The sequence below is a fragment of the Pholcus phalangioides genome, unplaced genomic scaffold, assembly GCF_987345545.1.
Source record: "Pholcus phalangioides strain wild (caught in Gottingen) unplaced genomic scaffold, Ppha-v1.0 ptg000022l_1, whole genome shotgun sequence".
Classification (NCBI taxonomy): Eukaryota; Metazoa; Arthropoda; class Arachnida; order Araneae; family Pholcidae; genus Pholcus; species Pholcus phalangioides.
In genome coordinates, this window is record NW_028301615.1 from 2,956,410 (window position 1) to 2,981,895 (window position 25,486).

The 25,486-nt window shown below is 33.8% G+C and overlaps 1 protein-coding gene across 5 annotated transcripts in view; it reads right to left on the reverse strand.

Moving 5' to 3' along the window:
- The window catches only part of mask (multiple ankyrin repeats single KH domain), a 97,129-nt gene that overhangs the window by 32,832 nt on the left and 38,811 nt on the right, over positions 1-25,486 (reverse strand). For 3 of the 5 annotated variants that reach the window (XM_089250124.1, XM_089250126.1, XM_089250122.1), the window contains 13 exons: positions 24,681-24,824; positions 23,327-23,423; positions 15,738-17,444; positions 14,209-14,786; positions 13,087-13,229; positions 12,721-12,934; positions 6,948-7,123; positions 5,952-6,013; positions 5,670-5,866; positions 5,238-5,435; positions 4,859-5,063; positions 3,483-4,113; positions 907-1,083 (listed from right to left, as the gene is read on the reverse strand). In XM_089250124.1, the coding sequence (XP_089106250.1) occupies positions 907-1,083; positions 3,483-4,113; positions 4,859-5,063; positions 5,238-5,435; positions 5,670-5,866; positions 5,952-6,013; positions 6,948-7,123; positions 12,721-12,934; positions 13,087-13,229; positions 14,209-14,786; positions 15,738-17,444; positions 23,327-23,423; positions 24,681-24,824 (4,529 nt within the window). The remainder of the gene's footprint in view (positions 1-906; positions 1,084-3,482; positions 4,114-4,858; positions 5,064-5,237; positions 5,436-5,669; positions 5,867-5,951; positions 6,014-6,947; positions 7,124-12,720; positions 12,935-13,086; positions 13,230-14,208; positions 14,787-15,737; positions 17,445-23,326; positions 23,424-24,680; positions 24,825-25,486) is intronic. The other 2 variants (XM_089250127.1, XM_089250125.1) reach the window with 2 other exon arrangements.

The following is a 25,486-nucleotide window of genomic DNA, read 5'->3' on the forward strand; positions in this document are numbered from 1 at the left end:
TGAAGTTTGAAACAAATTTCAGTCCAGAATATGAGGATCCGAGTAACCTACCAGCTGTTATTAAGGCAAAATTAAAAAGAATTCCAAATTTGGCAACTCAAAACTTGACATTCTCGAAAATATAGTGTGAATTCCCTTGTGAAGCTAATCAGATAAAACTTTGTCTGAAACAAATCCAATATATTTCTGTAGTCTTGCATGTTGAAACTGCATAAAAATGAAGCCAAGGTTTCATCACACCCACCATATTCATTTTACATTTCACTATCCTCACTTTCATTTGTTTTGTTCTTTTCAAAATTCTTTAAAGCATCATTTGTTGGTGTAGATGAAGCTAGGCTAAAAGAGATCTCGCAACACAATAGGTCTGGCGGCAAAGTTCTGGCATTCAGTGCTGATGTACTGGCAATGAAGTTAAAAGCTACTTAGATAACTTTCTACTCTCCCGAACAATCTCAGTTCAAAATAGATATTTCAAAACTGTCTGAAAATGTGTTTACAAAAAAATAATAAAGACTACTTTGAATAGGAGTCAAACTTATTTTCTTTGTTCAGTAACTTGTGGAAAATTTTTTCATAACTTCCCATACAACTCAACAGATGGAAACAAATATTTTAATTCAGATCGAATGATGAAAATTTCATTTTTTTCACATCGCTATTAAATTCCAGATCTGCACTGTAATGTTTCTGGATCTACTGCAGTTACAAATAAAATATCTGATATTCTGTTGTAACTTATGGATTCAGCAATCATTGGCTTTCACAACTTGTGTCAACAACATGCTTTCATTTGAGTTAAATGTTCAAAAGTAGCTAATCTACTTGAAATTTCCGTTTCTGCAATAGGACTACCTGTAATTATTTATAAAATGTGGGATACAAGTTAAAATATATACACTTCACCTTCTCACAACTTCTTTCCAACCCTCATCACGCTTCTGCCATTTTTTTGGTGATGTGCTATTTGCTAGTGGTGATTTCATACTGTGAGAAATCGATACAACTGAAGATGGGCTTTTCATACTCGAATTTACAGTTATTTCATTTGGAAGATCGAGCATCAGCTCTCCATAGGCTTCCCTGGTGAAAAAGAAAAGTTATTGCTAAGAGAGTTACTTATATTTAATATTATATATGTATACCGTCTTAAAAATACAATACAAACAAAATTCAATGAAATTTAAACACCAGAGATTTAAAAAAAATATTTTTATCTACTCTGCAGTTTATTTAAACCAAAAATCAGCCCATGATGGAAAATATAAACATTGGCTGACTTAGAAAATGCAACACTTTGAAAGGATCTCCCAAGATCAACCCAAATTACATAGTGTCCCTAAAGATTTTCTGTAAATTATGATTTCGGAGAAATGACACTGATGGTTACGACTATGAACAGGCTAAAATCTAGGTTCTTGTCTGAGAAATGCAATGGATTTTGTTCTGCGTTTGATACAATGGGTTGGTCACACTGCCTCATTGGGAAAAAATTACAATGCTCTAATCACTTTGCAAAACCTTGATTAATGTGTGAATTAGAAGCTATATATATATGCAACAGGATTGATATAGGTAGTCAGAATTTCTATAATGATATAAGAATGGTCTGGTGACCTTACAATGATCATTGTTTCATAAAAAGATGTAGCAGTTGATATTCAATACAGCATACAGGATACACTAATAGTCCTTTTAGACAAAGGTGTAGCTGTATCACAGATAAGCTGATTTACACAAGACCACAATATGCAGACTTTTGTATGAACAGGATGGCAGCTAGATACTCTGAAAGAAATACCTGGAAAGTTTTCAGATATCTGAAGCTAAGCAGACTGCAGTAGGAAAGTGAGAGATCAAAAACAAACATGGGGATAGAGTTCTCTAAATAGACTTAATAAGATTCAGGTCTGAAGAATTATGGAAGACCAAATTGGGGGTGGTCATGCTCTTATAACCACTTTCAGATATTTTTAGCCACAAACATTAGACATACTGTTTCGAAAGATCCCATAAGCTTTAGGAAAGACATTTAGGAGCATACATAATCTGTTTAAAATGCTTTCAGAAGTATCAGTGAGGTCTAACAATGGTGCAATGATATTAAACATATACCATAGCATAAAAGCAATGATGCTACCCTCATGCATCTAACCTTACATTAACACCAAACCAGGTAGCAACACATGCTTTATTTCATTAGATAACCTTCCTCATACCAAAGGCATGAATATGTAAATTTTCACTTTTTGGGTTTATCAGCTGGTTAGATCTCTTATTTCACTCAGTTTCACCAGAAATGCAAATGTTTAACTTCTATCGAAATAATATAGAGAAATGACTTGTAGAATAACGTGGGTACAATAAACATTCATGTCATTTCCCACATTTCAAAAATTTGCACATTTATGCTTCTGTCATGGGGTGGACAATATACACTGTTAATGGAAGTAAAATGTAATCACCTTAGTTCTACTGCACTGTGTATAGTAAAGGCTATAGTTAGAAAAATCAAAAATTTTAAGCCAGTCACATTTCTTAGGAGCCATCATGTTTTGCTGCTCAAAAAAGTAGTCTTAAATTACTTTTGTATTATATTGTTTATTACTATCTACTATTTGTTTATCATGTCCTAAATATGTTTTTAATTTTCTAGGACGCAATACCATATTTTTATGTTAAAAACTGTCATGAAATCAGAAAACTTTATTAAATTAGAGTCTGGATGGTGTAATGATTTATAGAAAATTTTTTAGCTGCCCATAGATTTTCTAGTCACCACGGCAAACCTGGATTTGTCAAGCCTTACTGTAGTCCTTCGACATTCAGGTAAGACTTGGCTACAATATGTCACATCATGTTGGATGATTTTATTTAATTCTTTTAGGTAAAGCAATTCTGCAATAAGAATAGCTCATAAGCGACTGACTGGGCTTACACGCTTGGCTAGTCCTTCTAGAAAATAGAATTGTCTGACGTGATGTGCCGTAGCCTAGTCTCATTTAATGGTAAAAGGACTAACAATAATCAATCATGTGTATATAAATGTTGTCTTTAAAAAAATCAAGTTATTTTTTATGTTGGATTTTCTGTCAATTAATGTAAACACATAAATATAAGTGTGGTAACATGCCAGATATTTTTCTTCAAAAATTATGTGAAAATCCTGAAAAAGTTGACTATGATCAGAGTTTCTCTCTAAAAAACGTGAATGAAAAACTCATTAAATAATATCAGGGCAGATAAAGAAAAAAAGCATGATCATGTATCTTATCAATATTACCCTGCACGCCCCTTCCCAACTTTAAACCATGATAAGTATGGGAAAAGGACTATATATATTTGCTGAATATTTTCACTTTTTTTTTTTAAACAGGGAGAAATTCTGCAGGGCATCTATAGAGAAAATTATATTTGTTATCAAAAGAATCAATAGACAATAGAAAAATGTATGAAAATACTAATTATAAATTTATACTTACAAGGGTAGTTTATCCGAACTTTTCCCACTCTTGCTTCTACCAACAGTTGCGGAAAGAATATTGCAAATGCTGTCATAATCTCCATCTTTGCCTATTCCATTCATTAATATGCTTTTGGATACTTTTGAATGCTGTTTGTGAGCATAGTTATGGCATTTCGAATCCTCAGGTGAATGCGTAAATACACTAGTTACTCCCATTGAAACATTTTTGGAAGTGCTGGTAGTCGTAGTAGTAGTAGATGTTGAAGTTGATGTGGCAATGATGGAAAAATCTTGTTTATTATTCCGTCTCTTGCTGCCCCGTCCCACAGTAGATAAGGGATTGGGACTGGAATCTACTGGCCTTATTTGTTTTTCAACAATTTCTTTACGTCTTCTATTTTCAATAGAAGACTTGCAAGTGGAATTTTTCTTGCTTTTTTGCTGAGATTTTATTTTCTCTTGGTCAAGTTTTTTGTCAGGAGAATTACTGCATGTTTTTATATTGTTCTTTATTTTAGGGTCTTCCTCAATGGTGTTTGTTAAAGCCTTGTCATTTTTTGACAACTCTGGTTGGCTTGAAATACTTGTTGTGGTGGAAAAACTCTGATCAGAACTACAATAATCAGACGATACTCTTGAATTTGAATCTGAAAACAGAAATGAACATAACACATTTATAGGCATTAATTATTTTTTTTTTAAGATGGATTAGAAAATTTTCATTAATAGCATACATTGGTTGAATGCCATGTTAAAAAATTACAACATTATATAAGTAACATATGACTCGATTAACAAGATTTTCTACAGATTATTTAAACACAACATTGTTTATGTAAATGTGCAGATACATAGGGTAACACATGATTAAATTATATAATGTAACCTGCATTCTTTAGTAATTGTAGGATTTGGACAGCTTTGATGTCAAAAACTGCACAGAATGTATTTTTCAGCATGAAATGCCGACAAACCATTGTTTATAACCCAATAGCATTGATTAAATTTCATTGAGGAACATATAAAGCATCTGTTACAATGAACATAACTTTTACTGTTAAATGGAATACCACCATTATTGGATTTATGCAAAAATTTCCGTTGAAAGTCATTTCAATGCCATCTCTTCAGGATAAGGCAAATATGTTGAGATAAAGAAATTTGTTTTTCTTTGAGCCATTCCACTAAGCAGATAACCAGACAATCTTATAAGCACCCCGGTTGGTGTTATAATTATAACGAGTGATAGGAATTATAATAAAAAAAAAAGTTATATCTATCTGGAAGATTTGGTCACTGAAAATTTGTAGTGTTAATTCAGGAAAGGGTAAAATATTCTGTATCAGGGTTTCACTAGAACTTGCATATAAAAAATGTATCATTAGCTCTTACTTGCACTACCATCTCTTCTGATGACACTGTCATCTGGCTTCTTTTCATCAACATCATCTTCGTCGTCGTCGTCATCATCATCATCGTCCTCCTCTTCATCATCTTCAATGTCTGAAAGGCTGGTTTGAATTTGTCTATTTTGTTTCTGAAGCTCCTCTTGATCCAATTTCTTAGATTCTTCTGCAGCAGCTTTAGCAGCCCTTAACTGAAAACAAAAAAACAAAAAAACAGAATGGAATAATCATTTTTCACCATTTTCAGCATCTTTATAAAGAAAAACTATAAAATTTCAAATGAAAAAAAAGTTGAAAAAACAGAAATTGACATATTGTGAAAAATCAAAAGCAACTATGTGAATAAATTCAAACTGATTTTATACCTGTTCTTGCTTTTCACGTTTCTTTCTTCTCTTTCGTTCCCTTCGTCGAGCTGCAGCAGCTTTCCTGCTTTCTTCGCGAGACCTTTCTTGGTCTAACTCTTCAAGCAAAATGTTTGCATTCTTATTAGCTTCTGCAGCTTGTCTTTCTTTAGCCACTCTAATGGTCTCTGCACATTGATGACACTTTTTCAATAAATCCTTTAAATAAATACCAACAGTCAAAAACCAATATCTAAAATAGGAAGTTCTATGAAAATTAACTGCAACTGCACTTTTGATACTATTTTATACTAATTTTCTCAAATGATTTTATATGACAAATAATCACTCTTTAACATTAATTGCAAGAACTATGCCATTAAGCAACTGACTGGTAAAATATCAGCAGTATATTTAAAATTTTTCAAAATTATACGCTATCAATCAAGTTACCTTATCAGTTATGGTTGAAATATAGCGAACTGTTTCTTGATCCGATGGAAATTGGGTAACATGCTTCACCATCCATTTAACGGTTTTCATATGGCCCTTTCGAAATGCAGCCATCAGACAGGAAACTTTTCTATTATCTTGACTGTCGATGTCAGCATTGTGAGCAACTAACAACTGCACTACATCTAAATGACCTCCTAAATGTGAATCAAAATCTTTTAGAAAGACAAAATATGCTATTAAAGCCACCATTAGTCATTTAAAGATATTCACATTACTTACCATTTGCTGCTAACCATAATGGAGAGTTTCCTTTCTTATTTTTTACATCAACAATGGCCTCCCTAAAAAAGTTTAAAAATATATAAAAAACAATTTGAATTACTTTAATACACTATATACATAACAGGAGAGGCCTAATTAAACAGTACCATGACAGGAATTTAATTAGATTGCAGGAATCTATCGCTATTAAAACAGACTAGTTTAATTTGTAATTACCTTTTTACACTTAACTCCATGATTTTTTTCAGGACCATCATTCAGCTTTTCCCGGAGGGGGGCAAAGAAGACTCAATGTATGTATTTGTGTGTATATAAAATTTCTAGTGTATTTTCAAAAGCTGGGGGAGGGGGGCATCATGGGAAGTGACAAACCCTTTGTTTTTTGATGGTCAAACATTTTAATGTTTAATGTCTAAATCTATGTCCCAACACATGTTCCCAAGTTACAAAGATCGCTTGAACAAAAATATTATTTTGAATCAAGCATTTTATAGATTTATACTGCACATTTTAATTCATTCCTGAACCCTTGACCTGCTATATATATGATGGGTTTAATAGGCTGCTCAAATTGCTCACTAGCGATTAAGGAAATAGCTGGGAAAGAAAAATTAATATCTCCAACAATTTTTGCAGTTAAAGGATTAAAACGAATATTCAAAAAAACCTGTATGCATGTGGTGTTACATATTTCATTCAAAGTCTGCCAATGGAAACCTAGAAATATTTGTATTCTAAAAGCTATTGAGAAAAAACTAATAAAATTTACGATTAGTCTTAGTTACAACAGGTCATACAGAACCAAAACCACAAAACTATTCCCATTATTCCCTCTAAATTTTATACAAAAGACTATCACCCATTGATCAATTAATCACACTTAATGTTAATAATGGTGCCATTAAATTTCAGTAATGTTTGTTTCCCCAATGGTTTTTCATTTGATGGCCTAGCAGAGCTGGGGGGGGGGGGAAGAGAGATTCATGTACTTACCTTTGCAACAATAGCTCAACAAAACGATAATGACCCTTGTCTGCAGCTATAGTTAATGCAGTGTCTCGAGAAGATGGCACAGGTGGTGCATTGACATCAGCGCCTTTATCAATTAAAACTCTCCCAACCTCAACATAACCTCCAGAAGCAGCCTCCATGAGGGGTGTTAAACCAGTCTAGCATACACAAAAAAATAAAATAGCACACCTACTTAATTTTTTTTTTCAAAGTTAACAATTTTGACAGGACAATGATACCTCAGCCAATGAAGACAATTCATTAAGGAATCACATTTACAAACCAAACCATGATTTTCCCCATAAGTAATCTGAAAAATAATTTCTTTCTAGATACTTTGCAAAATTTTAAAATTTTTGAAAGTCCAAGTTTTTCTTTTTCATTCATAGTACATGAAATGGCTCAAAAGCCAACAAATTCTCAGTTTAAAATAAATGATTTTGATAAAAAATTCATTGGGTTTCAGGCAATGTGTTATCATTTTTCATCGACGGCTCAAAAGCTTCTCAAATGAGAAACAGAAGAATAACTGGAAAGTGATTCCAGCATCCTTGCATTTAGCATCCTTTGCACTGTCTGAAGCATTATTCATTTTTTTGCAGTTAAAGACACATTTCTTTTGTTTTTTGGTATGTAGGAAAATTGGAGGGCATTTATTGTGCAAAGTGCCAGCACAAGAAGAAATCCTCGGCATGAAACTGTGGAGCCTGAGGATTCCTTGAAAATTATGTAAGCATTGAGGTGACAATGAAAAAAGGATGTCGTAAAATACATGAACAGGCTACCTGCGAGTTTCACATCTTGTGTATTTCCTCAACATCTTTCCTGCTACATCTATGCCACATTTAGTGCAATTGTAATAAGTGACTATGTTTGGCTTTTTCTTTTTTTTGTGCTGTTATCTACATACACATATACACATTCCTGTGCAAGGTGCTAAAAATTACAATATTCTTTTTGCTCTTGTACCTATCTATCGTGAGTTATTTATATTTCTCAGCGCAACAAGACAATATTGTGACATTGAAGTGTCATGTGCAATTTTTGTTTTTCATCACAGAAGGTTCATCGACAAGTTTCACAGAAGTAAAATAGTTGTCAGTTCATGCAACTTTAGATGTGGTTGCAGCAATATTACACGCTCCCAAAGCTATGCATTGATTGTTCGCTTTTTATCTTTGTCTAAATACAGATAGCCATTCAGAATATATTTTGGGGATTTCAGAAAAACAGTTAACCAAAACTTGATGGTGAACTTATTTGCAAAGTATTGGATAAATTTGCATCATTATTTACATGGCAACAATTGCTCATCAACGGTTATTTTTTGTCGAGGACTATGGGCTAATAACAGGTTTTCCTGTCAGCTTGTACCAAATGTCTGAAGCGAGAGCAAACCTGTTAGTAGCCAGACGCTCAGCTTTGATGCTTCAGACGTCAAGTCTACGATACCGCATGATTCCATGGTACCAATTGAGTGGCATTGTTTCTTTGAACACAGGTGATCCCCAATAAATGTTTCACAAATCAACAAATATTTTCTTCAAAATCAAGCACTTTTCTTATGGCGGTCAAAATGATCTCAGTTGGCTATTTTAGGTATTATTGTAATTATTTGCTTTAATTATTAACATGGAAATATGAAAATTTGTCACAATATTCCCTGAAGTATTTTAAGAAAAGTCAAAATATCAGCTTCAATGTTGCATTTTCTGTTGAGATAATGCAGGGGAAATCGGAAAAAGGATCAAAATGACCACAACTGCACTTTTAGTGTTAAAACAGATGTGTGTGTGAGTATGTGTTAAATTTGAATAAATATTATACAGTCAAGCCGGTTTATAACAAAATTAGATATTACAAAGTTGTAATATCTCTGGTATTACATTAGTTGTAACTATTTTTTTCCCATCCCAGTGAACCTGCAATACCAAAATTTTAAAAATATCCCTCCTAACAAATTGCCATATTTATGGATATCTAATACAGTAGACTGTAATTGGGCACATATCAGACCAGATGTATGCCAGATTATCGAAAAGGCAGGATTACTGGAAGGTCTTTGGAAAAACCAATACTTTTAAATTATTTAAACCACTATATGCCATATTTTTATTAACAAAACCTCATATAAAGCCACAAACTTTGTCTATGAAGTTATGTTTTACATTTTATAAATTTACTGAAATGTGAGTTTGCATAATGATTCAATGCATTTTTTTTTCACAAGAAAAAAAAATTCAATTATACTTGATAATTATTCCCCATTGGAGTAAAAAAACTGGGGTTACACAGGAGGAGGGGCATATTCCTTGGCAACCAACTTATCTCTCTCAAGCTTTTTAATAATCTAATTTTTCTTTTGAATGGGAGTTAATGTTTATGCTTTTGTTTTGACTGAAACGACATTGCACATACAAGAGAAAAAGAGATGCAGACTTATCTCAAATAAAAGAGACCAAGAATCAAATCGAAGCAAATACTGAACAATTTTTATGAGTGAGCTACAATACAGATTATTCTTATTTTCCTCTAAGCAGCAGACACATGCGGTGACATTTTTCATTTCTCCACATCCACAAGGAGTGAAAAGCCATCATAGATAAGATATTTATAGAGGGCATATAGTACAGTCCCTTGAGACCACATACAGAGTCAGTGTGGGTCATTCCAAAAAAGTGTACAAACCGTTTCCAACACCATAATATTTAACGAAATTTCAACACTCTGGTAGTAATTTTTTTTTTTTTTTTTTTTTATCTAGTTCTTTAATATCAGATGGTATCTATTTTTTTAAAATCATTGTTTGTAGCAAAATGTCAAGATCTATCTGTCCCAGCTTGAAAAAGTGTTGAACAAAGACTTGGTACAAATCTGGAATTTGTTTCAAAAAAACTTTGAATCACATTTTACATGACAATACGTTTTATACTGTGACAGTAAAATTTTGAAATTTTTTTTATTTTTATGAAGAACTTTTTTTTTTGTTGTCTTGAAATTTTTCCCATTTTAAAATGTCTACTCTGTTACGACCATTTTGGAAATATATTTTTATACCAGATTGAATCTGATAACAGTTTTGAGTCATTGAAAAATTCATTTTTAATACTTGATGAACAATTGATCAACTTTTGCAAAAAGACTTAATATTCATAGTAAGTCTTTAGCACCAGATTTTTCTGTCAGATTTCCGCTCTGTTACGTCATTGTCATAATTAATTACGGTTTCCCCCCCCCCCCATCTATATGAACATCAAGGGATAGTATTTGGAGATATGCTTCTAAAAATATAAAAGTTTTCATTAATCATTAAAATTTATAATGAAAAATAATTTAGGCTAATTTGTCTACTCTGTTAAGTCTTCCAAAAACTAGCAACGCCTACAGAATGGAAACTGATTTAAAACAAAGTTTTCTTAGTTAAGAGGTTATGAAGGTTTAAGTTTTATCTATTAAATTTAAACCCTTTAAAACATTCTCCACATTATTTTTTCAGTTAAATACAAAAGTAAAGTGGTAGGCCTACAGTTACAGACTTTAAATTACTGCCACGCACAGATCCTGGCAGATGTGTCATAAGGGGCATTTTAGTATGAGTAAAAATCATTATATGACAACACATTCTGTATCTTATGAGACAGAACCATTATCTTCCTATATTATTTTTATTTCCAGGCTCTGCTTTCCCCTCCCCATTCCAGATCACTAATGTGAGAGGCATAAACACAAGATTTATACCAACATCAAATTACTATTCAAAAAATAATAATTCATGCTGATATAAATACAGCTGAGCAAATCCAGTGTCCACTTTGACCAGATTTTAATAATTTTATCAGATGATTAAGAATTAATTTACCAGATTTTCATAATTTTACAAAATGCAAACTATGGGGGGCAAGTGTTGCTGGGGGGGATGGGGGGGGGGGTTAAAGGTTATAGAGGAGTCTGGATCATTTCGTATATAATTTTTCAAAAAATAAAAATATTTGCATAGCCTATTTATAATATTTGAGATCTTTCTCTTAGTTAAACATTTCTGTGCACTATTACAATAATGTCCACTTTGTTCAGGGAAGCATTTTTGCAGTTCACAGGCAAATAAATTTAAGAACACTTCAAACTAAGATGCTAAATTATTAATTACAACCTACTGTCTGTCAGAGATAAAGTTGATTTTGAGTTGCTAAATATATGTAAAAAAATCTTTTTTATATGCAATTTCGAAAGTCATAAAACCCATTGAAAATGACAAAAAAATCAAATTTTTTAGACTTTTTTTCAGCATATGTATAAGAAACAAACTGATTTCATTATTGTAAAAGATAAAAGAGCAGAAATATAATTTAATTTTTTAAAAATGATACTTATTTCCGTATCAGAGTGGACAAAATCCACGACTTTCAGCCATAAAACCCAAAAATTAAATATTACAAAATAAAAGTGAAAAATATTTATAAAGTATTAAACTTGGCATCATTAGCTATAATTTGAGATAAATTTTATTTTAAAAATTCAACTTCAAATTATTCATTTCAAAAATGTGGAATGTACACTTTTTTTTTGGGAATGACCCATATGCAGTATTTTTTTTTGTTTCTCTTCCTCTTTGTTTTGTCTCCATGTTTTTATCTCGTCCACACATTTGTGGAACATTCATGTACATGTTTTTTTTCTGTAAAAAAGTGGTCCAGCAAGAGAATAAAAGAACCTCCAAGAGAAAACGCATGTTTACTGGATTATTGAGAGTCTACTGTATAACAACGTTTTTGGCCAGAATAAAATTTTCATTGAGTAAAGTTAAATGAAAAAGCAGAAATTCTCCTTCAGAAACAGTCAGAATATGAAGTACTGCTGCTACTATTCTGAGAATGGCTATAGGTGTGTGCTCTGTGAGCACGATCATAGCTAGATGTCAATATGTATATATATAACCGATGGCAGTCCCAATAGGTCATCAGTTGAAGTCATGACTCACAGAAGGCAGGGTAAGATAAGACAGGGCTCTGGGGGCACATGTCATTGTTTTTTTTAACACAGTAAATGTACTGCAAACCACCATGGCTATTTATTTTACATACATATTCTTTGGTATTCAATTACAGACCTGCCAACCTTGAAAAGGCAAAAGTCCTGCAATTTTCACAGAAAAAATCCTGCAATTTCGTGCAAAAATCCTGCAAGCATACGATAACTTCCTGCGCATAATCCGCGGAGTAAAAGTCAAAATAACGAAGAATTAAAATGTAAAAAATATGGGTATATATTTATTTTTTCAACTCTACAAATGGAGCTCTACAATGGTTCCCCACAGCTCATTTTTTCTTCGGGCTCAGCGTCTGTTGATGGTAGCCCTGGAATTGACCTGAGGGACCTCAAATACTTTATTTTTGGGTTGACATAAATTTAACGTGGATAATAATGCAGCTCTAATTGAAACAGATGGATTAAGTGAAACCAATGTTTTTAGCTAGTTTTTGGACCCTTAATACCTAGTTTTTAATTACATTTACTTCCTTTAATAAATCATGTCTTTTTCAATGCCTATTTTTGGTATTTTTAATGCCTTTCTGCTTGCCTAATTTGACCATTTTTCGTGCCTAAACTTCCAGGCTATATATATATATAGCAATTTTTTTTTACGTTTTCATGCAATTTCATTAAATGCGGGCATGACTATATATATAATTTATAGCACAATAAGAAAAAAATATCAATTAAATTTGAAAAATAGGAAACAAATGATAGAATTTACCTTGGCTCGATGTTCAACATTAGCTTTCCGATCAAGTAATAAACTAACAACTTCATGCCTTCCTTGAAAACAAGCTAGTGTTAATGCTGTGTTTCGATTGGTTTCTATCTGAGCATTTATGTCACTTCCCATGTCCAAAAGCAATTTAACAGCCTGGGTATGACCGTTCATGGCAGCTAACATCAGTGGTGAAATACCAAGCTTACTTCCGGTTCTTCATTGAATGCAGCGAGAATAAGAAATTAATAATTAGTGATATTTGAAATTATGAACATCTTGAACTATAATGATTTCACGTGAAGTTTTATGTTTACACATATGCCTAAAATAAATACAATTTTATTAATCCATGTGAAATTAATTTACCTGGAATTTATTTCTGCACCATGGCTTAGAAGTAGTTTTATGATATTGACATATCCACCAGAGGCAGCCAAACTTAATGGTGTGTAGTCTGAAACATTCCGATGTTCTTTATTTGCACCTCTAACCAGGAGAATCTCAACAACCTAATGAGCAAATAAAGTATACAATTTTAATAATCTGAATATTTAACATACCGATTAATATATATATAATATATATATTTTCATTCATCTCTCATTTTATAAATGCAGTAAAATCTTCCATTACAGTCACCTCTAAACAGTCACATTTCCTCAGAATAGAATGCATCCTTTATTTGGAGGTTAACATTAATGGATTTCTGAATAATGGCCATTTTTTGACATGAAAGTTAAAGAAAATGATGCACATGAAAAATAATCCTCAATATTTGCTAAAAGAGTTTTTCTCCCTTGAACCCTATGAACATGAAAATAAGTGTGGATTCTTCCCTACATCATGGGGACAGCACGAGGCATTGTTTCAGGGCCCCTCTGGCACATGAGCAGCAACAGTAAAAATTACCACAAAACTCCATTTAGATGAAACTCACAGACAAAACATTTCTTTCTTATTTTTGCTGCAATTATCCCCCCCCCCTCCATTTCACTAACGATTTGGTGCCCTTCATACAGCGGTGTCCAGTGAGGCTACACAGATTGCACAATCCTAGAGGTATCCTTGTCACGCCAGTGATTTCCAAAATGTCATCCAGACCCAGGGGGTTTTACAAGTAATCGCTAAAGGAGTGCAAGTTCTTTATGATAAATTCACACATTTTCAATTCAGAATAATTAGGTATCCAAAACAGTTTCTTTTGAGTGAGTGATTTATAATATGAATTATTACGAAGAACAATTTTCAATTTTATGTAATAAAATTTTTTTTATCTCGGAGATACTAAACAGCAACCTCCCAATAGCGAAAACATTTCTTAGTTCTGTTAGTGGCCATTGTTGGGAGGGTTTCACTAATTATTTCCAAATAAAATACAGCATGCTAATAAGAAAAACCATTTAAAAAGTCAACAAAACTAAAGGTTACATCAGTAAAATTTCTGAAGACTAAAAATAAAGGAAAATATAAAAAGTCAAGAATATATACCTCATATCTTCCACTGGAGCAGGCAAGGGACAGAGCAGTATCTTTGGTTCTTTCAGATTGTGCTTCAATATCTGCTGTGTGATTCAATAGAATTTCTACTACTCCTGCATGACCATTTGTTGCAGCAAGCATAAGTGGAGTAAACCCTTTCTTATCCCTGTGCTCTATATCTGCACCCCTTGACAGAAGCAAAGTCACCAGTTCTTCATGGCCACCAGCACAAGCTAATGTCAGAGCAGTGTCATGGTTACTGTCAGTCTGAGAATTTAAGTCCAGTGGTGGATACAATGGAGGAGCTGGGGTAGAAGGTGCAGCTATTGAATGAGCTAAGTGTGGAAGGTGGTGGGTAGTAACAAGCCCTTCTGCTTGGGTACCAACTTGTAATGGAACACAAGGAGTTACTGATGGTGCTAAAGTATGAAATGTTAGTGGATGGGAAGCAGATGCAGTAACACCAGGTAAAGATGTTACACTGAGGCTCCTGCTCCTTGCTGAACGACATGGTTCTCCACATACATTAGAGGAGGGATTCTGTTGATTCAAAGTCATTTGATTTCCGGCTAATTGAGTTGTTGGACCTGAAAACAGATTTTAAAAGTTAAACTAATGGAACACTAAAAAAATTCATAAACAACCATATGAATGTATAATGAATCTTGTACAAATATAATGATATTGTCATGAACTATTGAACTAGCAAATTGACAAATCATATTAAAGTTTAATTTACTTTACTATTACTGCAATGCAGAATAGAATATGATTGTAATACATATAACAGATAGAAATATTCCATAGAATAAACTGTCTTGCTTAAGAGTATTTTCATTTCAATTCATAATGATCAGAACCAATTCCTTATAGGAATCAAGTTAGTAGCGGTTGCCCACCACATTTTCATCTGGGAACTAACAAATTATACTATACTTATGAAGCAGTTTTTTTAATTACTAATTTTTGCACCCATCATCATCGAAAACACGTGCCCAAAGCACACAAATGTTGGAAACAACTGCAAGCTTACATAAGTTTTCACTTTGTCTTCTTTAGAGAATCTCAACCTTATTTCTTATTTCATTTATTATCTTGGAAACTGCTTCTGACCTTCTATAAAAGGTTTAGCACACAAAAAATTACTCAGTAATTTTTCATCTAAGGATACATTTTTGACAAGTTCAGATATGAAGAATGACTTTTCTGCATAAGGAACTTCTAAATGATTTCTATCTGATCTTTTTGGGAACTCATAAGCTTCATATCCAAACCAAAAATGTCTCCAATACTTTTGATGTATAGAAATTAAGGTGAAATGACATTAGCATTACAGTAGAAAAATGCTAATATATATTTGTTTTACTTAAAAGTGAAATTCAGGGAATAAAATTACATCCCAAATCTTTCTACAGTGGAAAACGAGTCCCTCCCTCACATACTCTGATCACTTTTCTGCTTGTATGGGAGCCATGCAATCAGACCTTCACATAACAGAAATGAAGATATCATAGGGGTGAATCAGAAGGGATATTTACCAGCCATGATATCCCCTAGTGTTTCATGTAATGTTCGAGCTGGTGCTGCAACCATCAGGCCTTCTTCAAGAGAGATGTTATGTGCACTGCAATTAGATGTCACAGAAGCAGATGAAGATAAAGACACTGGTGAGACTGCTAGTGATACAGGAAATGCAGGAGCAGCCATAGTTAATACACCGGTTCCATCTACTGGTATATTGCCCACAAGGGCACAACTATCACTACACGAAGACAATTGGTGTTTCACTACAGTTTGGGATTGCTGTGAAGCTTGCATAGCTGCTTGTAATTGTGGTTGGTTTCCCTGCAATATTGTTTGTTGATGTTGACTCTTAGTGGTTTTCAGTTTCAAGATTTTACCTGTTTTATCGAGTGTCACATGAGGCCTTTTTGATTCTTGTTGTAATGTTTGTGTCATTTGCTGGTGTACAGGAGGCTGTTGTTGTAACTGTTGATGCAATAAAGCTTGGCTGACAGTTACTGGATCGAAAATTGGTATTGCATGCGTCTGAGTGCTATCTGTAGTGAATTTAATTCCACCTGCTGCTTGCATGAGAGCTAAAGCATCTGCAGCCCCTTCTGAATAATGGCTATTTGCTCTAATCGTAAGGTTCTGAGTTAATTCTGAAAGAACAAACTGCTGTTGAGGATTTTGAGGAAGCATCTGCTGTTGCTGAAGATGCTGCTGCTGTTCAGCAAGAACTATGTTTCTCAAATTCATTTTATCAGCTTCATCAAGCTGGCCCTGGGTCTGAACAGATTGAGGATGAATTTTTATTGCACCCTGAAGCTGCTGATTTTGTTGTAATTGATAATACTGCTGCTGAATTTGCTTTAATACAGCCTGCTTAGCAGTCTGTTTGGTCAGGCGAGGTTTACCTTGATCTGGCACCGAAGTTGAAGTTGCCACCGATTGTTGTGATTGCTGCTGCATTGCCTTTCCATGTAAAAAATGCTGTTGCTGATGAACAGGCTGAGCAGTAGAAGATGTAGAGCTTGATGATGGCACCGACGTCTTCAAATTTAAACCCAGATGCGCAGATAAATCAGGTACAACTGTAGATGACAAAGACTCAATATCTAATATGGTACCACTATTGATTAAAAGCTGCTGGGTATGAGTAGAAACAGTAGGAAATATGGTGCTTGTGCCTCCAGCAACTGATGTGATTCTTGGTAATGATGCAGATGTCACTGTTCCGAATCCTTGCATATTTTGATGCTGCTGCTGAGCTGTAAGCAAAAGCTGAGTTTGAGCTTTCTCTTGTAATTCCCGTTCTACCCTTTGTAATTCCTCTAATATTTGTTGCTTTTGAAGAATTTGCTCTTCAGGACTAGGATGAAGCAATTCTGCTTTTTTCATCATGCTGTTAATACAAGCCTCTAGCCTATCACTAGGCTTGAGTTCCTTTTCATCCTCCTGTTCAGTGCCCCCTCCTCCTCCACCCTCCTCACAACAACATATTGCATGTTCTGCCTCACAGCAGCTGGGACCGATTTCTGCCTGAACACATGCCGAACTGACCTGTGCAGAAACGTTATTTTTGCCTCTATACTGAAAACGTAGATTTTCACAAAATGAGGAGGAGGGGGCTTCAGAATTTTTTGCAGATACTTTTCGTTGAAAAACTTTCTGCTTCGGAACAGCTTGAGTGCTGCCAGGCAGAGAATCTCTCACTTGCAACAAATCCTGGATTCTCGGCACTGTAACAGAAAACAACTGCTTCAACTAGTTTTCAAAAACCTCATAAAAGGAATAAACAACACCACATTCACACGACAGTCATTCATTTCACTTAAAAAGCTCTCAGAAATAAAAAGTTACTTTAATCTTTAAACTGTTCGGCTTTGAAAATAAAATTTAAATTCAGAATAAGATTATTTTGTCAAATATTCAGTTGCAGCTAATGGTCACATGGCAGGGTTTGGCAATCAGTCACAAAGAAAAAGCCTAGATAAACAGTGATTTGGCAATTATAATTTATTATAAATTTTTTTTTTTATCAAGGATATTTTTTCTGAATATTTTACTTTAGAAAAAGATTTTAAATTTATTTGACCATTAAAATCAATGCCAAGTTGTCATTGGTAGTCTTCCTTAAAATTGTTTGTACAGTTCCGGCAAGCCACCATAAGCCACTTTACATTCCTATCTCACTATGAGTGAACATGAAGAAATGGGAAAGAACTAATTTACTTAATGTTGTACAACAACTAATGAATTCTGCTGCTGCAACTGAACTATACTTGCTACTCAAACATTCCTCAGAGGAAGCTTTAATGAATTGGTGTATGCTGAAAAGTGTTGTGGGTATATAAATAATGTGGCTTTTATGTATTCAAGATGTCAGAGTTACGTGCATGTCAATGCAAACCTTTTTTCATGTGAAATGATCTAAATTTTTAATTGTAATTTATTTGCCCAATATTTAAATAGCATATATTCATAATATTTCACTAACAAGTGATTGGCCCCAACTTGGCATTTCACTGCCAAAAGTCAGTGTACAAAACACTAGCATCACTGGAAATTTTTTAGGATGGAAGTTTAACCCAATGTCTCTACCTACAACAATTAGGAAATATTTTCTAGATTTTTCATGCTGAGGTGAACTCAGAAAAAAAAGTCACCTGGTCTCCGCTGGGACACGAACCCAGGCCCCTTTGCATACTGGACAAGCATGTTACCATCTACACCACTGGGGGGACAACCCTCTCTCTGCCTACCTCATTTCATGCAATGTGGCATGAAATGCTGAAGTAGAGGCATTAGTAGCCTCTTAACTTCAGCAAATGCTCCCCCCCCAGGTGGGACAGTAGAGATATACTGGGCTGAGAAAAAAAGCTGTCTATCAAGGAAAGATATTTTCTGGATTTTTTTATGCAGAGGTGACCTCTGAAAAGTCACATGGTCTGCCCCAGAACAATTACATATTTCCTTTTAAAATTCTATATTTTGGAGAAGAGAGCATGTTCTTAGCCTGGGCACATACAGTGGTTAGACAAGCTTAGTCATTGTTGTTTGCATTGATTTGTATGGCATAACTGCTTGTATGGTTTCAATTTGTATGACTAATATATGTCGTGCCATACAAATCAGAACGACTAAGCTTGTCTAAAGCTGTAGGTAGGTGGCATGGGCGTCGGTTCGGGACAGATGCCCTGTGTCTGGCCGCAGAGGTCCCGGAACGACTCCTGAGAGAGGGAGGTGGTCTTGTTCGCGAGACTGGCCGTTGCCTCATCCTCGGACCAAGGTATCTAAAGCTGTTACCTTGTCTAACTGGCACATCCAGCCCTAGTACCTGATCTCATACGACATTGACATAGAGACTAGACCCAAATCAGAAAGTTTTATATTGTTCCTCTGCTGACTAAGGGAAATGTGCAACGAAAATCCCCATGATAATGTTTTCTACACTTTTCTCGAAATTCTTCCAGATTGTTCTGCTGCAGCACTAATTGTTCTGTGATGTACATCAGTTTTCAACATGTTCTGCTTTGGGGGAAGACTAGTATCATCTGTGTTCTTCTCATGTTAACAGATAACTTAATCTCTGACTAGTTATTTAAATATAGCACTGCTTTTACACAGAACTTTTATAAGACAGTCACTTGACATTACAGAGATGACAATTGAATGCACACTGCATAACTAATAAACATGGAAAAAATTTAGCTATTCCAAACAAGGGCATAAGAACCTCCCTTTGTCTGGCTTTCTCTATACTGTCATACTATCATGGTTATGTCTTCACAAATAGGATGTTCTACATAGATCTACAACTCCTATATTGCCCGACCCCCATATTGAATAACCTTGACTTATGTAATTTTCCCTAATGAACTTCAGGCAACCACCAATAGACAGCGCCTTCATTTCCAACCCATCTCATTAATGGCAGTAAATTGCAATACAGTGATATGGCCAGAGTTGGTGTTTGGTGAAGTAGCCTTGACTTGTGTAATTTTAATAGCTTGTAGTTTCAGAAAGAATTCTTGCATTTCAGCACTGAAAAGCAGTATTAGTTGTCACTATTTCTAATGTTAGCATGACTTAATTTTTACGTCTCTTCAGTTACAGGTTACCCATTTTCCCACACAAGGCCATAAAAATGAACCCCATGAAAGAGGCAAAACGCTGCCCTAAACCTTTTTTTGCACAGGGTTTTTCCTATAGTTTGTGACACATTATTTAAGTCTGAAAGTGTACAGGTGAATTTGAATTCTTTGAGGAAAATGAAAAATGCTCCAAGGAAGCCATATTCTATAATACTGTGTTAGCGCACTCATCTAGAATAAGAGAGGGCATGCCTTCAAGTCCCTGTAGAGACAGAAGTGAATCTTTTCAAAAATCAGCATCTCTACATAACTGTTTCCTGTATAGCTTGTATTAAAAGTGGAGAGGACAATTTTTCCTCTACAAACATAATGTACTGTTTATAGATTAAGCGGGAGCAGTTGAGGGGTTTGTACAAAACATGACAAATATTGGTTGACTGAAAAATGAACACCACTATCAATGAAATCACTTCCATCAAACATGAAGTCTTCCCTGAATAGAAAAAACTAACAGTTCTCACCCTTTGATACATCTATCAGATCCTACATAGCAGACTTACTTTTATTGGCATTTCGACTTATTCATAATGAATACTGATACACACACACAAATCTTTACCAATAAAAAAATTTCCATTTTCCTTCTATTTCAAAATATTCACTCTGGTATAATTTGACAAATAACTAGAAATTTTTATTTAAATTCACATATACTGAAACTTTGCCAAACTTTCAAGTTTCACAGAAGAAATGCTATTTCCACTCAGATTTTTCTTATTTGCCAATTCCAAAAGCATTACAACTGATAACATTGTTTCAATCAGGACTGGACAAATCTAAAAAAATTTACATGCCCAGCTGAGCATGTAACTTCAAAGAATAAATGCCTGAATCAGTATTTTATGTGTTAACATTGGGCATGTGGTTGAAAAAAATGCTCAGTCAAAATATTTACATGGCCCGGACATGTCAAACAGATTTGTCTAGCCCTGGTTTCATTACTGTTTTGAGCATGTTTTTTCTTCCTCATCTTCTCAAAAGCTATGAATCAACCACAATCAACAATACAAAAGCTGAAAGGGAAATCAAGGAAGATTTAAGTCTTTCCAAGCACACAAGGGATTGTGCACAGCAGGTGGCACAGGCTCATCAGGACAAACACAAAACTGCTTCTGACTTGGTAAACTGTTTGGAACAGTTTGGGACTGGAAGGAATAAAATGACCACAAGCTTATTTTCAGAGTTTCAGTGTGAACATTCATTGTATAGCTTATGCAAAAACTTCGAAGATCTCTTCAAAACACAAGAGTAACTCTTGCTCCTAAAATTGGAATGAAGAATTACTTCATATTTTACATAAAATGTTGATTCAACAACAAATGATATTTCTTAATTTATTTTTATCCATCAAAACCATCTTTTTTTAGCATTAGTTCATGCATATAAAATTTTACTTTGTATAAAAAATTTTTACAACATGATTGAACTTCCTTAAAAGTGGTCATTAAATCAATGTATAAATTTTTTTGAAAGTTTTATTTACAAGAAGGCAATAACAATGTCATTCAATTTGAGGAGATTCTAACGTCCCTCCTATATTCAATCTTCTTTATGTGTTGTGTGAAGCAAGATTTAATCAAAAATTTCTAAAATATCAGAAATGACTAATGTGAATGTCAATGCAAAATTAATGCTTGTATTGAACAACATTTTTTATTTAAAATTATGATATAGTTGTTATTGAACAACAATTTAATTAGCCGAGAGTAAATAAAAACGATAGTCGACAATATCGATTATCAGAATCTTTGCAAATTTGTTTAGAATAATATACTTATAGAAATGCATGTTCAGTTCAATATACATGTTACTTTTCAAATTACTAATATATGAATGATGTTGGTAATGATGTAGTTTAGAAATATTATGGAGACTCTGTCCTAACACAGTTTTCCATGAACATCATTTGTCATCAATTCTTTCTTCTCTCAGCCCTCCTTCATAAGTGAATCCTACATACATAGCTAGCAGGCCCATAGCCAGAAATTTTGTCGGGGGGACCAAAGTGATAGAACAATAGATTTGGCCATCTTTTACCCTTTTTCAGTCATTTTTTCATATTTCGGGGTGGTGAAACGAAGGCCTTGATAATTAGGACTTCAATACTGTGTTTGATCCAGCACCTCTCAGGAAGTGATATCACACTGTGCTAATACACGATAGTTTGGTTTTTGAGTTTCGCAAAAAGTAACATTGATTTCAAAAGTTGGACTAAGAATTACAAAAAAAAAATCTCAGAAGAAATGCCACAGCCTCATATAAGTTGAACATACTATATTTTTTAGTAAAGGTTTAAACTTCTCACTCGACTAAAAATAAATGCAAAAACTTCTGGCAAGAATTAGTAAGAATCTCTCAAAATTAGATCAGAAAAAAAATGTACCAGTCAGGCTGTGCCTTTGATTTGTCTTAAAAGCTAAAAATTTATTTTTGAATCTATATGAGCTGTAGCTTTATTATGGGACATCGCAGTAATATGGAAAAGATTCAGGATTACTTTTAGAACCAATATTAAAACCAAATTTGAACAGTAAATGATCTAATAACTGCCCCACTATAGAAAGGTATTTTTAACAAGCTGGCTCACATTTCCACCTCACAAATGAGAGACCACAAAACTAATACTTTGACTAGCTAACACTACACAGTTGAGGGGATCACACTTAGACCTAACTGCGGGAAAAAGGCATAAAAATATATCCAAGTGGCACAGAAGATACTGTACTGGTGGTAGACTGAAAAGAACTGCTAATCTAAAATAGCCTTAAGAAAAATTTATGGTAGTAATGGCAATGTTGCTCACTATCCCCTGCATAAAAAAAAACTTTAAAAAAATAACATTTTTTTTATAACCCCTGAAAACTCGCACAATCATACAAAACCTAGCATTTAATAATGGAAGTTAACATATATATTTTTCCTTTTACAAGCTGAGCCTTTACTGTGAATGAGACTAAGCAATTCATACAAAATTTTAAAATAGAACGAGTAAAAAATAATTTTACTTTGATTGTAACATTAGAAAAAATTTAATACAGGGCTGAACAAATTTTACAAAAAAAATTTAGGCCACCAGCCAGATTTTCAAGTCAAACATTTTCTCCCAGGTAAGCAAAAAAAGTCAGTCCAAAATAAATTTTTTTCACCAGACTAAGATATTGATGACCTTTTTCCTTGATAGTGGAAATACTGACATGGAATTCAGAAAATTCTGTGTAGCCCTTAGGTTCCAAATTAATCACAAAAGAATTATAGACACTAATCCAATTTTTTAGTCACCATGGTAAGCTGGTGACTAGGATTTGTCAAGTCCTGATTTAATATCAACCCGATTTTAAAAATGAATTAAAGGGAGAAAAAAAAATTTATACTAGGATTCACAAACTGAGAGTCTATCTCAAGTCAGTAAGAATCCCATATACACAAATCAGTGAAAATGGACAAAACAATTGTAGGTTTCTGGTTACCTGACTGAACACTGGTCAAATAGGAACTGTCCGGTAATGTCACATGGTCTTGGTCATTGGAAAACATTTGCAGGCCATGAGGAGGTACACGAGGAGCCTAAATTTACAAAAAAAAAATTCAAATGATTACACATCTAACACATATTAAAGGACAAAAAGTTAAAATATCAGCCCATGACATGAAATATATCTTTAATTTCACCATTCAAGAGAAATTTACCATCCCAAAACCAATTTCCAGTAATCTTACTTAACCAGTCAAGTGGTTAAGATGGCATTTGCCGTCGCTGATATACGTAATGGTGTTGCCTACGACAGCATTTGCCGACACACTGACTTTTCTGTCTTTTTCACATAGATATGACGAAATAATTTGTCATACATGCGCTGCCATCTCTGTACAGCCATCCTTCTACTTTATTATCTCATCACTAGATAGAGTTGACAATTATATTTCAAGGTCTGAGATTATTATTACTATTATCTTTGTCATGTTTTGCAAAGCTGCATATCCCCATCGCTTTTATTTCAATTTCCTACTCCCTTGTGAAGATGTATCTGTTTTATTACTCACATATCTTTTAGCAAAGGTTCAACTGCTATGGTTCCACGTAAATCCATCGACAGATTTCTTTTAGTCACAGGACATTATGACCGCCCCTCCCCACCTTTGGGGTGTCATATTATGTCTCGACACATTCGAGCTATAAAAAAAATATTTTAATATTTCAAACTTCCAAGAAAAGGGAAAAAGCGTGTGCATCTTTAAAAAAAAGTGGGCACTGCGGGTAACGCTCGGAGAAATTAATTGGACAGTTGACTAGTTAAAAACACATTAGGCCCACAGATTTGTTCTATTCAACTTAAAACTTAATCAATAATGATGAATGTTGATAATAAAAATATTTTTCATGACCTCGTATAACTCAGTCATATCTTTGGCTTGACAGTATATAACAACTGGTCAGATAAAATTATAATTTTTCACAAGATATGTTATTAATCATCAAAATCTGCATTTTTTGAAGTGGAACACCTAACATGAGCAATTCACTTATACTTCTTGCTCACCATCTTAAATGCTATGCACTATGCCAAAGGCCATCTAAACTACCATTCTAGAAATTCAATTGACTGAAACGTCACACTTCTAAACATTTTCGACAGACAAGATGACAAAGAAATTACTGTTTGATCAGCTTAAGTATATGTTGGTATACATAAAAAAAATTCATACAAAAATTAGATTGACAGCTGCGGGAAAACTGAAGGCAGATCAAGAATTTTGCTTTTCAAATTACAATTCATTTACTGTATTTATACTCTGCAGACAAATTAATATAAAACAACTCACTTCACCATTTTCCAGTGCTTGAGACAGATCTGGAGGCGGTGGTGGTGATGAAGATGCAAGAAGACTATTGGGATAATCTAATAACAACTGCACAACAGCGGTATGTCCACCTCTAGCAGCTTCAATTAACATAGTAGAATTATCCTTGAAATAAAATTTTTTGATCAAATTCAACCCCACAAGCATTCAAATAAGTTTGTCTTAAATTTAAAAACTCAAATTTTTTTTATGGCAATTTTTTTTTGAAGCAGAACAAAATACATAACACATAAAAATTTAGTCTATAGTTTACACAGTATTACTAATTCATATATATAAATCACTACACATTCTTCAAATATTTTTTGTAAGAATCGCTCAGATATTGGTTACTCTTATTTCTGATACAGTGGTCTCACTTTAAAATCTATTTTCTGCACTACCAGTCAAAGATATAGGCCCCAAAGCAGAATGTGCCGAAATCAGAGATGCCAATTTGGAAGAATTTTAAGAAAAAGTGAAAAAAAAAATTACGTCTATGGGGATTTTTATTGCCGAACATTTCCAGTTAGCTGAGGGCTCATCGCAGAACAGTGCTAAACATTCTACTTTGGGGATATAGGTAAATAACATTCACTTATATATGTATTCCTCTCTAACTTATGCATCTTTTTTTCCTTGTTCCATTGCACTGATAAGTGAGACATTATGGTACTTGGATTTTTCTTCTAGCTTTTCTAAGATTTTTATATAAAGTCATCTTTTATAATTACAGGGACTATGATTTTTATGCTCTAGAAACTTATGAAAAATATATTCTTTAAAAA